The sequence below is a fragment of the Teleopsis dalmanni genome, chromosome 2 (assembly GCF_002237135.1).
Source record: "Teleopsis dalmanni isolate 2A chromosome 2, ASM223713v2, whole genome shotgun sequence".
Lineage (NCBI taxonomy): Eukaryota > Metazoa > Arthropoda > Insecta > Diptera > Diopsidae > Teleopsis > Teleopsis dalmanni.
In genome coordinates this window covers 181,788,571-181,803,411 of record NC_051847.1, presented here as the reverse complement: position 1 = coordinate 181,803,411, position 14,841 = coordinate 181,788,571, and the positions used below count along the sequence as shown (strand labels likewise).

Sequence of the window (14,841 nt, the reverse complement as noted above, 5' to 3'; positions counted from 1 at the left end):
TTTAAATCAGAAAAATACTTGGTTTAATAATTTTGGGGAAAAATGTTTCACGTTTATTTGTTGCTGTAAGTTATTAAGAAACAAAACATTTTGCTTAATTTCATATATACATATATGTTATATATTTATATATAGATAAAATTTTAAAGATACGATAGATAGAATGTCCGACTCTACTTTAAATAAAACTGATGAAATTTTTGATGTCGAGATGACAACTTCTGAGAGCACAACTTCTAGTGAACCGTTTGATATTGAAGCAACCAATACCAAAATTTTGGTTATACAAGATAGTGCTATTCCGAAGAACATGAACTTAGCGGAAATAGAGACCAAAAATCGTCACAATGAGCTGACAGACGTCCAAACTTTTGGTGAATCATATTCATTTTCTCTAACTAACGTTCCAGAGAATGGTAAGTCAATGCCTTCTGTTATCGAAAATGACCGAGAGCTTAGTTTCTTTATGAAGAGAAAAATGTTTGATAAGGATGAATACACACTTGCAAAAGTTCTGCTTCAATATTCGCTTCGTGAAATAGATAACGAGTCTGATACGGATGCTATGGAGTATATAGGAAAGTAATAAGTAATAATGTTCGTCTTTTTTTTTTTAAAAAAATTAATAGTTTTAAAATTTTTATATGTATGCACTTTCTACGTTTTTAATTTTCAATTGCTAATTTGAATAAAAAAAATTTAATAAATTTTAAGCCGTTTTAATTGAAATCGAAACTTTATTTAGCAGGATTTAAAATGTAAGCTTTCAATTTTTGTCAAATTAACGATAATCTCTTCACATATCACATATATCGAATATGTTGACAACAATACAAAAATCTGAAAATTTGATCAAAACATTGATGAAGGGTGCTTTCATAAATATTTCAAATATTTCATTTTAAGTGCAGTTAAAACTAATCTGTACGCCAAACTATTGAGTTACTACCAAAAACTAAATACACAAAAGCCAAAAACAAAATGTTTTATTAAATTTATTAGCAAAAATTTTGCTAGACAAATGTGTACGCTCAATACTGGTAACATATTGTAACTCCCCCGGTATGCGAAACGAGTACTTATAGGATTTACAAATTCATTTGCTAAAGTGCATAGGAGTGCAGTTTTGCATTTAGCGTGAACATCAAACAATATGTGGACGCGGCATTATTAAGTTTTTGAGTCAATATTTGTACAGAAACGTATAATGTCCACTGAATTGGATGCGAATGTTTGTATATATTTATGTGTGTGTGAGTGTGAGTGTGTTCGAAAAGCCGTTTTAAAATATACAATTTAGTTGAGTTTTGAATTGGTCTCCAATCATTCTAACCATCTGTCCAGCTTTCTGTCTTTCTGTTGACTCTCTATTTTGCTGTATTTATTTGTTATTTTAGGTGTTCATAGTATCCTACGGTCAATGCCTCGTACTATTTGATTGGGTTTTAGTCGAAGCGAATATAGTTACAAACGGACTTACGGGCGGACGACGGACAGTGAGTCGTACACTTATTGGAAAATACAATATTTGTTCGACAGTTGATATGTTTCATAGTTTGTTGTTTAATATTGACATAATAATATTTTGAGTGGAAAATGGTTATGAATTTCAAAGGATTTGTGCAAATACATTTTAAGTGAGCGTAAATAGATATTTTTCGTGTATATTAAATTATATTACGCAGCCTTAATGTAGGCTTAGCGCGGGATCCGTGCAATAAACAGAGTTTTAGAAGTTCATATTAACATAAATAAATTTTGTGTTTGTTTTGTTATGCAAAAAAAAAAGAAGAAATGAGCAACAATTTTAATCTTTTAAACGAAAATTGATTTAAAATTAATTATTTACTTACAGTGAACAAAATTTATCACTTGAAAATCTTATTCGAAAGTTAAATGACTTGTACAATGAGCCAATAGGCCTAAGTGGATCCACTAGGGATCGCCGGTATAACCTAATTTAACCTTAATGAGCGATGATTTATTAATTACTGAGAATATATTTGACTGTTGTTATCAATATTTAAAAATCTGTTTTGCTTTTTAAAGGATAAAAATTATGGAAATAAAAGCTTGCAAAGGGTCTTCTATTACAATCAAAAATTTATATGCTTAATAGATAAAAAATATTCAAATAACGAATTATTCAATATATACTAAAACAAGTCCATGTATGTCATCATAAAGTTATAAAAAACTACTAATAACTTCAATGAAAGAGTCCCAGGAGCAGCTGGGTTAAAATCGAAGACCACGTACTACACTTATTATTAACTTTTAAGCGGGTAATAAAAACAACAACTTAGAAATGTTGGATATACATGTATTCTTCAACAATTTTTTCGGGTGTAAAATTTATATTTTATTGAAATTTATATCCTTGGATCACTTCTACAAATAGAGTCAATCAATATGAAAAATATACTTTTATTGTTTGACTATAATAAGAGGGTTTCTCAACAGGGTAAGAATAAGTCTTATAAAACAACATATATTCAATACTAAAATATTCTTAATAACTAAAGATATAAAATATAAGTTGATACATTTTTAAATATAATTGATAAACATGAAAAAATGGGGACTTAAAACTATTAGCACTCTAAATTTGATATAAAGTACTATTGCTGAAAACTATTGTATTTTTGGGATTACAAAAAATGAAGCACTGCATTCAATGAAGCACTGAGATTATGCTCGGACTTCACTTAACGCTAAAACCTTTAGAAACTGCTCTTCAAAATTTTACTGATTATAGAGTTGAATATGTGTTTGACCAAAATGATTTAAGTCATTATAGTTACGATCAGTGATATTGAGAGAGCTTGCTGCCCAGTGTACAATTAAGCAATAACGATTCGATGTAGTCACCGAATATTGATTTATCGTGTGTTGGACATTATACATTGAGACCTTTCTACGAATCGTAGCTGCAAAGATTTCAAACGAATGCATTAAAATCACGGTGATAAAAAATATCATTCAAATATCAAAACTTTAGCAATAATAATAATTACTAATTATTAATTAGTAATTATTATTATTAATTAATAATAATTTTATTTATATGAAATTTTTTATGGTTGTTGTTAGTGTATTTCTCAGGTTGTCGACTGTTATCTTATACAAGATCGGTGCCAGAATCTCTTCCTAGCCTCGAAAGGGATAAGATATTTTATTACATTAGCATTTAATAAATAACTGGGATGTGCGTTTCTAAAAGTATTCGATATTAGATATTCTAGCTTTCATTTAAAAGGATGGGATCTTCTGTTTAGCTAGAGCTCTCGTTATAGCACTACTCGCAATCACGGTTGCCACTTGAAAATTTTTTCCTGTACCAAAATTGGTTTAAAAAGGTACCATTTCTGTCTAAAATTCCAAAATTTTTCCAAAATTAGAAAGTCCAAAAATAAGAAAGTCCAAAATTTTTTTGGACCTTCTTATTTTTTCGTTCTGTGTTTTTCATAGTGTTATAAATGAACAAAATATAAAAAAGGGCAAAGTTGCAATTATAAAAAAAATTAATTGGAAATATCCACAATAAAGTTGGGTCGTCAAAAATGTACCATTTTTTGAACATGAGTACCAAACGAAAAAAACAGTACCAATTTTGGTACTAAAATACCATAAGTGGCAACCGTGCTCGCAATGGTCAAAGAGAACAGAGAATCATATTCTCTATTAATATTGTATTTAATGTTCTCCTTATACTTAATTATTGTTTTTATTTATTCTGAACGTTATATATCGCCAACACTTTTTTTTCAGTTTCTGTTTTTTGAAAATAATACAAAATTAAATTTTTCTTAATATTTATAAATTTAATTCCCTTTTCTGAGTACATATTTTTAAGATTTCAGCAGCAGTACTCTACTATACATTATAAATTATTTGCAAACTTAATTTGCACATATGTATACATTCAAAGGCATAATGCATATCATTAAAAATAATAAGAGAAAAATCTTTTCTTTCATAAATACATATACGAATATATAGTATGTATAGTATGTATAGGTATACTAAAGTATATACCAGAGACGTGTGAACATATGGGCTTATTCATAATGTAACTAATTGCAAAGTACATTCAAATCTATGCATGAAGTGCTTCAAATCATATTGTGTAAGCTTAAATATAAATTTTCCATAAGCCACAAAATCATCATCATTAAGAATATTGCATGAAAACTGTAAACTTATTTCAGATTGCAACACTCTATTATAAGTTAGATACACGTTTCACTTGCCACATATTGATGCACAACCAACCAACTATGATTAGAGGCAAGATATTCGCATGTGTGCTAAGCTAAACAAGGATATGCAAAATCGTTAAAAGTGCAGAGAGTAACAAAATTAAAAATAATGAAAATATTTTTCGGAACCGTAACTAATGACTTTAACACTGGCACAGAAATACTTACAGTGCAGTGCCTTACCTTGGCTGCTGCCAAGCATAGCAAAATCCACATAATAAACCATGAAATGGCACGGTCAATTCCTTCAACTCGTTCTAGAGATTCGGACTATATGCTGTTGCGAATTGTGGCATGCTCACCCAATTTGTGCATGTTAAGTTATATGAGTTTTTTGTGGCGATTTTTATAGCTCTAGTTAAGTTAAGTAAAGCTAACTTAATGAAGCACCACAGGCCACAACTGCCACAAACTACCATAACTGCTGCAGATACACCGAGCGTTACTTAAGACGCAAGGATTCCGCTGCATATTTTATGACCATAACCGACATTGTTTGATGAATTCTTTTTTCATGTTGATTTCCTAGTTTAGCTTTAGACTAGACTAAAGTTGCACGTTGTAGGCGTTTATTGGCATAATGTAGTTAGAAATATTTTCTGTTGCTGCAACAAAATTTGTTGCCAAGAACGGATTGTGTCTTAGTTAATGGGTTGCAGTAAAAAACTTTATGACATTTTGCACATTTTATTGTGGCTTTTCAATATTTTTACTTCATTTTTTTCGTTGACTTTTAATTAGTTTTGTTTAATGTTTTAATTGTGAAGCTGTCAGAAGTTTCTTATTATCCACATTGGTTAAGGTTTTCGTTGTTAGGAACAAGCATTTCAGTAAGAAATTAATTTTAATTCGAGAAGTTTGTTTGGAAAACTATTAAATTTTGCCTTTCCATATATCGTACATAAACCGTGCAAGTTACTCGTAAATGAGTTCAGTTGTTTGGCGCCACATGATATAAGACCGGTGAATGACAAATATTTTAAATTATATTGCAAAAAGTATGAGCACAAATATATAATTTTGATATTTTAAAAATTTAAGATAAACTTCAGAAAGATCTCAAAGTTATAGTACATTCTGTAACTCACATATTAAATCTGTTGACAGTACTCATATATTAAACGAAAATGTATTTTGGCGATAATTATGCAGTTCTATATACTAGGTGGATGGATAAGTACCCACCCAGTACTCTACATATAAGGGTTTTAGTCCAATCACGGGTCTAGAGGAATCAAGTGTCAAGATTTATAATAGTGAAATGACATAGGTTACAATAACATATACCAGTTGCTTCAAAAAATTCAAACTAATTATAAATCAATTTTAATTATACTTCTCAAATAAAATTAAATATAATAAACATAATTGTTGTTAATTAATACGGTTATATCTTACATGTTTTTGTTATAATGCAATAAAGAATAAACACCACAATATGTTTTAAACATATTATCAGAAAAAATAATTGCACTGATAGATAATGAATGACAGACAGGGCTGTTATATACCCCAAGCAACTCTGTCCGAAAACATTTCACAGAAGAACAAAGACTCTCATAAATTGAACAAGAAGTAGTATCACTTTGCTCATAATCGTCATTACAAGTTATGGTTTAATAAGTATACACCTCAATGGAAAGGATACCTTAAGTATAGATTGCTATAGATGTTAGGAAGGCATGGAAAAAAAAGATTGCACAAGTTAATTTAAGTTAATTTAATGAGAAATATTCTACTTAAACAATTTGTAAGGTGAAACATACTAGAAACAAGATAACATACTAAAAGTGATTATGTAGATGGGAGAAATTGTCGTATGATATCTCAATTGATGCCAGACATTGGTAAGCATCAACACATTCCATATCCGAGACTGTCAAAATAATAAATAAAAAATAATAATAAATGAATTCATAAGTAAGCCCTTAATATAAAAAACAGAAAAATGAAGTTTCAGAACGTAGATGTATTTTTTAATGATTTAACATATTCAATAGTTATAATCAATAATAATAAATAGATGTTTGTAATAAAATTCCCGTCCCCATCTTAATAAAATTGTTATTATAAGAATTAACAAACGTATCTCTGCTGTCGTCGTTCTTTTTAAAGCACAAGCACTATATATATACCTATGCACTATCAATAATGTATATATCGTATTAAACCTCTTTAAATTATTTTTGAATAATCTAGCCAATAGTCTCTAGATGTCATTTTGATTAACTCTTAACAAACTTCGACAAACTATGATTAAGTGCATCTCTTGGTGCAAATATACTCCTGAATAAATTTGTTAAAATGCCTTTTCCTCTACGCATACTAATCAGTACTTTATACAGAATGCAGTACCAGGGTAACTGAAGTAAAATAAGAAAAATATGGGCATGTTTATATAATCTATTTGGTTTTTTTTAAATTACTATCAATGTTATTATGTCTGAAGTAATTAGCGAAAAACAAGTTTTAACAGTCGGCATTACCGTAAATTCTGATTACGCTCTCTAACGATTCACAACTTCGCTTAGATTTATAATCCTAAAAAATATATCGAGCTACGTCCATAATACGTCGACCTGCAGCACATTATCGTTAAAATAAAGTCAATAGCTCACACTTATCAAACTCTTAACTAAGGCGTTAAGGTATTCCTAGAGACGATAGCTGCAGACTTTGTTGCGAAGAATAAGAAACAGCAGAACACATTCTGTGTCACTGTGTTAGTCTCACCAGACTCAGACTTCGGCACTTATCTGCTGCCTATCTACTTATAACGGAATTAGGCAACATCTCAGATATGTATGTATATAATCTCTCCCACTCAATCTCTTTCTCTTAGTGTAGAATTAAGATAGACGTAAGAACACTATTCTGTATAAACGTAAATATAATAAATTGAGTCTGTTCAAACCAAAGAACAAGAACGGTCTTTTATGTTTATCAAATACAAAAAAATATATCACTCTCTTCAAAGGACTTAATTCGTTCTCAATTCATCTATAGAACTAACGTGGGTATGTCACAATAATCCTCAGAGGATGCAGTGACGTTGTGACAAGTTCCCAACCCGTTTTAAAATCTAATCTAAGCTAAGGCGTTAAGGTATTAAAGATGTGCTAAATATTGATTATTACATCAATATACTATATATATAGTATGGTCGCTATATCTCATATAACGGCAGTAATCAGTGCAACATTAAACAAAACATTTTACAAATAATTATTAATTAAGCTGGATAATGTTAGTTATATGTAGTATATATATTTATTTAATATTATAGTAATTATATTATAATTCATATAACAATGTATATCAAAATTTATATATGTATAAGCATATCTTTCATTTTGCAATTGTGTCGTGTGTAATAAATGTTATATTATTAAGCTCATTAAAAACTTATTTATTATGAAAACAAAATATACAGCACAAGGAAAACTTTAAAACTAATTTATTTTAATTTCCATATATATGCACTTCAAAAGCCCCGTACCCGAAAAACCGCCCACAACTCAAACATTTTACGATCAACTTGGGAAGCAACTACTATTATTGAAAAATGTGCAACATTGCGAAACACAACAACAATTTTAGTTTTTTCTTTTTTATATATTAAATGTGTATAAAAATTATGATAAAAATACGCCAAGAGCATCCGTAAGCAAGCTGGAGTATCATCCAATGGCCACAAGTAAAAATTGTCCTGTTTTGGCCAATTTAAAAACTTGGCCACAACTACTTTGGCAATTACCCAAAATAACTTTTTTGCATCATTTATTGTAATGTATACTATCTTAACATGTCCTTTGAGTCTAGTTTTATCCTTTGTATGCTCTGAGCTCCAGTTATTTGTGTTATTTTGGCATTGTACATATAACAGTTTCCACTTTGATTATTGGTCTCTAATGAAAAGTTTTGATTTTCTTTGGCATTACAGATAATTTAACTGTTTAAATGCTTGGTCCTAGTTAGGTTAAATGAAGCCATGTCTATGATTTAAAGACAGCTATATGTATGATAATAATTTAAGAAGAGAAAATAAATTAACTTAAATACATTTTGCATACATCATATATTAGCAAATATACAATTTTATAAAAATATTTTATAAATTTTTCGACTGTATTTGAAGTTGAAATACTTGACATTTTACAAAGTCTTTAAACTATTTAATAAAATTCATTTTAAACACTTATTCCTAATATAACCAATGCCACAATTTTACGAGTATTATTGTATTTGAATTCGTTTGTTGTGGCATGAAATCACTATCAAATTTCAATTTGGTTTTGAGGGTAAATTGTGAATCTGTCATCAGATTCTGTCTCAACAAAGCAAAATTGCAAATAAATGTGGTTTTGAGCATTTATATGGGTGTCAAGATATTTGTTACTATGACCAGAATTTTATAGTGGGCGTGCAGTCACCGACACACAGAAGTGCACAAATAAATCGTACCATTTTGACACTTTACTGCAGCTATAAAACTCCAACCGTAGAAGTCAAGTAAAGCACAATAATTTGTGAACAAAATAAATATTTACTTATTGAAATACTATGAATTTAAAAAAAGAATACTATAACAGAATTTATTAAATTCTTTCGCTAAACGGAGTAGATTTGAGGACTCTGTCTGTTACTTACAGGTCGCTCCCATCTGTGGTATCATTAAATAAGTTGGGACTCTCCCGCATTGTTGGCTCTGGATTGTTTATAATATACACATCGCATGCTGTAAGCATATTCTTTGTGAACGCCCAGTTCTCAACATGCAAAATCTTTACCAAGCGGTTCAAACAATCGTAATATTTACAGAAAGTCTATATATACACGGTTAAGGATCAAGGCTATGTACATTAGATCCATTCAGATCACAGTGCTTTTGGGTTTTTTATTATAATAACAATAATATACAATACCCATATGCACAACTGTAGAAATTGAGATTTGGAAATGATGACAATGAAGCTTGTCAAGATTCAACAATAATATACAATACCCATATACACAACTGTAGAAATTGAGATTTGAAAATGTTGACAAGCTTCATAAAGAAGATTCATACATTGTGAAAATACTTTTTAAATGGAATGATCAGAATGTCATAGAATTGGCCACACTCAAATACCTTGTTGAGGCTAGTTGAGTTGAGTCAGTGCACCTGAGCACTTTTACTCTCTAATAACTGCGAGGTTTCTACAAAACCCCTCCTTGCGCCTTGACTGGATTTTTGTTTATCACTTTATTAGACTAAGCAATAATTGACCTCAGATCTGCATATCTCCCCGAGGAGCCTGTAACCATTCAGAGATTTGATAACGCGGTGTTAGTAAGTCTGTCAGATTTCGCAAATAATTTCAGGGCTCTATCCTTGTGAGTATGATACTTGAAATGCCTAAGAATCTCTTCGCTTCCCTCTTGGATTGAGATCTATTCATATAGAACGTTTACAGTTTGGATTATGGTGTGAGGTTTGGTATAAGACAGTAGAGCGCACATAAAGGAGAAAGTTTGTTTCCGCCTTAAACTGTTATCAAGTGCGCCTTAACTAAATGATATATATAATAAAGCCTTTACAAATAAATTATTATTATTAAAATTGATTAAATTGTAAAATTATTATATATGTTAATAAATTGTTTAATACTACACACTTTGCAATAGTTAAATATTTGGTCAGTAAAAGAAATTTAAAAGTTCCAAAATAAAACTGATAAAGCAATGTCATATTTTGGGGCAATACAATATGTTGGATAAATGAAAACTTTTATAAAATTACTGAGGAGAACTTGTCAACAAAACTGCAAAAAATATATTTTTTTTATTATTTTCAACAATATCCTTTGTGTATATTAGCTTGACTAAACCAACTTAAAAATCACACAATATTGGCATTGAAATTAAAGGCTCCATTTTGGTGTCGAAGCTCATAAAATATTTATCAAAATATGACTTTATCAATGTGTAAAATTTTATAGCATTTTTTTTATCTGCGTATTTATTTTGATGTGACACAAAACCAAAATACATCTTAAAAATTTATAAGAATTTTTTTTTTCAAAATTTATGTGTAATTTTATGTATGTTCACATAAGTGCACGCATCCTAAGCCTTTATACGAAAGCATAAACTTGGAATTCAATTTGACTAAAATATAAACAAACATCTTAAAGAATCTAATCCTATACATAAATTTAAAATATTTTGCTCTTTTTATTGCACTAAAAGAAGGAATTCAAAGTATTAAGATATATGAGGGTACATGTGAGATAAGTAGCTATATATATATATATACAACATTGGCTCAAGGATTATTTTATTCTACCAAAATACATAAATAAACTTTCTGGAAGAGAACTTAGTATAGAATTTCTACATAAATTCCTACAAATATAAATGAAATATAATTTAAAATCATTATACTATATAATAAATAAAAATATTAAACTCAATTGTCTTAGTAACGTTCCTAAAAAAATTCAAATATATATTATCTACAATAAATCCTTTGATGGTATTTGAACTGCACTATCTTCGATTATCTACTTTCATTAAATAATAACTTTCATCAATGTTTTGCATTGTTTATGCTCTACTTTACAAAATTGTAATATATTTAAAGTACCTAATGATAGATTTTTATAGGTTAAAAGTACTGAAGTGTACTTGTGTTCACTTTTAATAGCTACATGATTTTTATTGAAGGTAGCAGATTTTCATATATGGCAGGAATTATGTGCGATTACTGATTTAATTGCATACTTAACGTTTTTATTGCAGCAAAACAATTAAAGGAACATCACAAAACAACAAATGCATCCATATAATTTAAAGGACTGAAAATGTTACTGTTCTTATAGTATAATCCTTTGACTCACTCATATATATACATTGTGACCGAAAAGTTTCCGGAAATTTTAAATAAAACGCAAAATTCTTAATCTTCATCAATATTTATTTTATCTCCTTCAAAATATGCTCCATTAGAAGCGATACACAAATGCCAACGTTTCTTCCAATCATCAAAACATTTTTTATAGGCGCTTTCCGGTATGGCTTTGAGTTCCCTCTGCGAATTCTGTTTTACGTCTTCTATGGATTCAAAACGCGTTCCTCTGAGTGGTAATTTAAGTTTGGGAAACAGGAAAAAGTCACACGGTGCAAGATCAGGTGAATACGGTGGCTGTTCGATGGTATTTATTGAATGTTTGGCCTTAAAATCGATGGTGTTTTTGGAACAAATTGAGGTGAATCGGAACAAGCCGAGCGTTGACACGTCGCATACAGAAATTGTCCACCAAAATCAAACGAGCCATCTCACGACCGATGCCTAGCTCTCGTGCTATCTCTCTAACACTCACATGAGGATTTTGGAACACGATTTCCTTTGCCTTTTCAATGTTTTCGTCGGTGGTAGAGGTCGAAGGTCGTCCAGAACGCGGCATGTCTTCGACGGTCGTACGACCGTCCTGAAAGGCTTTGTACCACTCATAAACTTGAGTTTTCGATAAAACTGATTCCCCATAAGCCTTTTGTAGCATTCGCAACGATTCTGCACACGAAATTTCGTTCGAAACACAAAATTTGATGCAAACTCTTTGTTCAATATTTTTTTCCATTGTTTTTTTCGCAACGCACTACTGAGGTGAACTGGTTTCAACAGCTGCCGTAAACGAACTGTCTGACAGATCGCGCTCATTTTTGGCATAGTAATTAAGGACAGTGCTGCCAAACTACATAAACTTAAAATATCGAAAAATATACAGCGCGCGAATTTTAAATGAGAATTTCCGAAAGCTTTTCGGTCACAATGTAAGTTCATATATGAACGCTATACTTAAAGAGCTAATATTTCAAATATTACTTGACGGTATTACCAAATAGATAAAAACTAAATAAAATTGTCTTTAATAAGTTTTAGATTTTAGTTAAATTAGTTAATATGTATGTTATAACGCTATTATTATATATATAATCTCTACCCTCACGCATAAAATTTCCTTTTATATCTTCTAGTTGGCCTAAACCTTATCAGTTCAGTTTCTTTTGTTTGCAGAAATGTTGATTGAAATTTGACAGAAACTATAGTCTATCGACCTTCTATTTGTACTTTAGTGACAAGACCTTTATCTTATATATATTATGGTAGGAATAAGCCATATTCGTACTACTTATAGTCATAAAATCATGTATCCTGTTTTTACTGAGGCTTCATTACTTCTATATGGACTACAATTTATTGTACAAGTCCCATTACTAATATTCTTAAGCAAAAACAGGGTGCAATACGAGAAGTATTGTCATTAACATTAAAGTCGAACACGCTATACATAAACACTCAGTTTCCATATTGAAAACATAAGCACAAGAACAAAAAGCATTATACTTAAAACTACTAATAAGGTTTCAATTCTAGGTACCATCATAAATTCATGAAGCTCTGCGTTCTATTACTTAAAACAGTTGGAGATAATATGTATGATACATTCGGATTCCTTACATTCTTATAAGAGAGTATAAGCATCGACAAAAACAATTATATTTAAAACTATTAAATAGGATTCATATCTCAGTAGCACTACTAATTGAGGAAGCACCATCAATTTTTTTTTACTAAACTAAAGCTATTTTTTTTTTGAGTCATATTATAACAAAATCATGTGATTATGGTCACAGTTCTACCCGAACCGAACTACTTTTTAATTTCCATTGAATCAGCTGTGAAATACAAGTGCCCTATTAGTTTAACTTAAGACATAAACCTTTAAAGTGTTTGTTTTGTAAAAATTATGAAATAATAATAATAAAATAACGAAAAACAAAGTATTACAAACTGTTGAACTTGACTGATGAATACCAGTATGACATATATTGACATACACCACAACATAAAACATAATTATTTAGACGCTTCATACAGACCACCAGACCATTGAATTTGACCAATGAATACCACTATGACATATATTGACATATACCGTTATATAAAGTATAATTATTTAGACACTTCTTACAGACCATCAGACCATTGGACTTGAATGATGAATACAATTATGATAAAGTATAATTATTTAGACGCTTCTTACAGACCATCAGACCATTGAACTTGAATGATGAATAACTATGATACATATTGACATATAATGCGATATACAATGTAATTATTATGACATCTACCACTGTTTGTATAGTCTACTTGTCAAGCTTATCTACGGATTTTGGTAAAATTTAGTAGTTCAAGAAAAGGAGATAAGTGATTTTAAGCCCCAAAAACTTAGTGAGTGTTCAAAGTCTTTCCCTGTCGCTTGGAAAATAATGTGGTGTAGCTCGTTATTCCTAGAGAAGTCAGATCTTGTAGCATGAATATAACTCGATGTTTTTAATATTAAGGGCAGAACTTAACTCTAATTTTTCACTCTAGGGAGTGGCAAATGTTATGATATTTTGTTTAACACGAAATATTCCATGAAAACGTTTATTATCTCATCTCTGTTGGATTGAACTTTGCACTCTAAAAGATAAAAGTTCAAAGATTTCATTTTGGCACGGAAACTTAAATAATTTCATGAAACAAAAGAAATTTGAATAAAATAAAAATTTAACCGCTTTTAACACATTAACAACGAGGAACAAACATTCGAAATCCGGAAAAATATCAGCTCAAAAAAAGCAAAAATACAATGAAAATGGTGAAAATCAAAACACAAAAGAGAAATTATAGTGAAAGCATAGGAAACATAAAATTTTAATCTAAAATAGCAAAAACAAATCCTATAACAGAAAATTTAACTAATTCGCAGCCCAACAATTTAGCATGGAATTTATGTACCCAAAAGTGGATTAACATAAAGAATGCGAACGAAAATCCAAACCAGAAACCTGGGAAAAGTTCAATGGTATGGAAAACACAAAAGTTTTATCCTTGAATAAAATTGAATCAAATGCAAATTGGATTCAAGTTCAACATTGAATATTCCCACAACAACAAACGTAAAATGAAATGTTTGAATGTTAATATACTTTATCAGTGGATGGCGGATATGGGTGTGGAATGGGAATGGGAATGGGTAGGGAATGGAGTGGAGTGGAGAGGAATAGAGTGGCGTGAACTGATAATGTTGCAAACAAGTCAAATGCCAAAATAACAAAATATGCTATAATTTTATTATTTTTTTATAAATTTTTCTAAGCGCTTTAAGTTAAGTGAAATACATTTAATAAACAAATTTTTTTAAATATTTTGCAAGTATCTTTTAATGAAGTTTATAAACGAAGAGATTTACTTGCATGCATACAAACCTACATACTACATACAAAAGTGGATAAAAACTTTAAAATATTGTTATGGCACATTTAATTGAATCAAAATTTAATATAACCCAAAAAAAAATAATTTAATAAAATACGCATATTTAACTTAAAGTTCTAAACAAAATTTACATCTTTACTTATTTACTTGAGCCCGTCTAACAAGAGGAAAACAGGAATAAATTTATTAGAAACTGTGACCAGAACCAGAAGAAGTCTTAAAATACATAAAATTCAAAGTAAAACTTTTGAAAAGAAAATACAT

General features: G+C 29.8%; 1 protein-coding gene across 1 annotated transcript; it reads left to right on the top strand.

The window, feature by feature from the left end:
• Nucleotides 1–587, top strand: LOC119685035. Its single transcript, XM_038099221.1, has 2 exons — nt 1–65; nt 136–587. The coding sequence occupies exon 2, from the start codon at nt 164–166 to the stop codon at nt 584–586; it is 423 nt and encodes a 140-aa protein (XP_037955149.1). The 5' UTR covers nt 1–65; nt 136–163; the 3' UTR covers nt 587.
• The last annotated feature ends 14,254 nt before the right edge of the window (nt 588–14,841 follow it).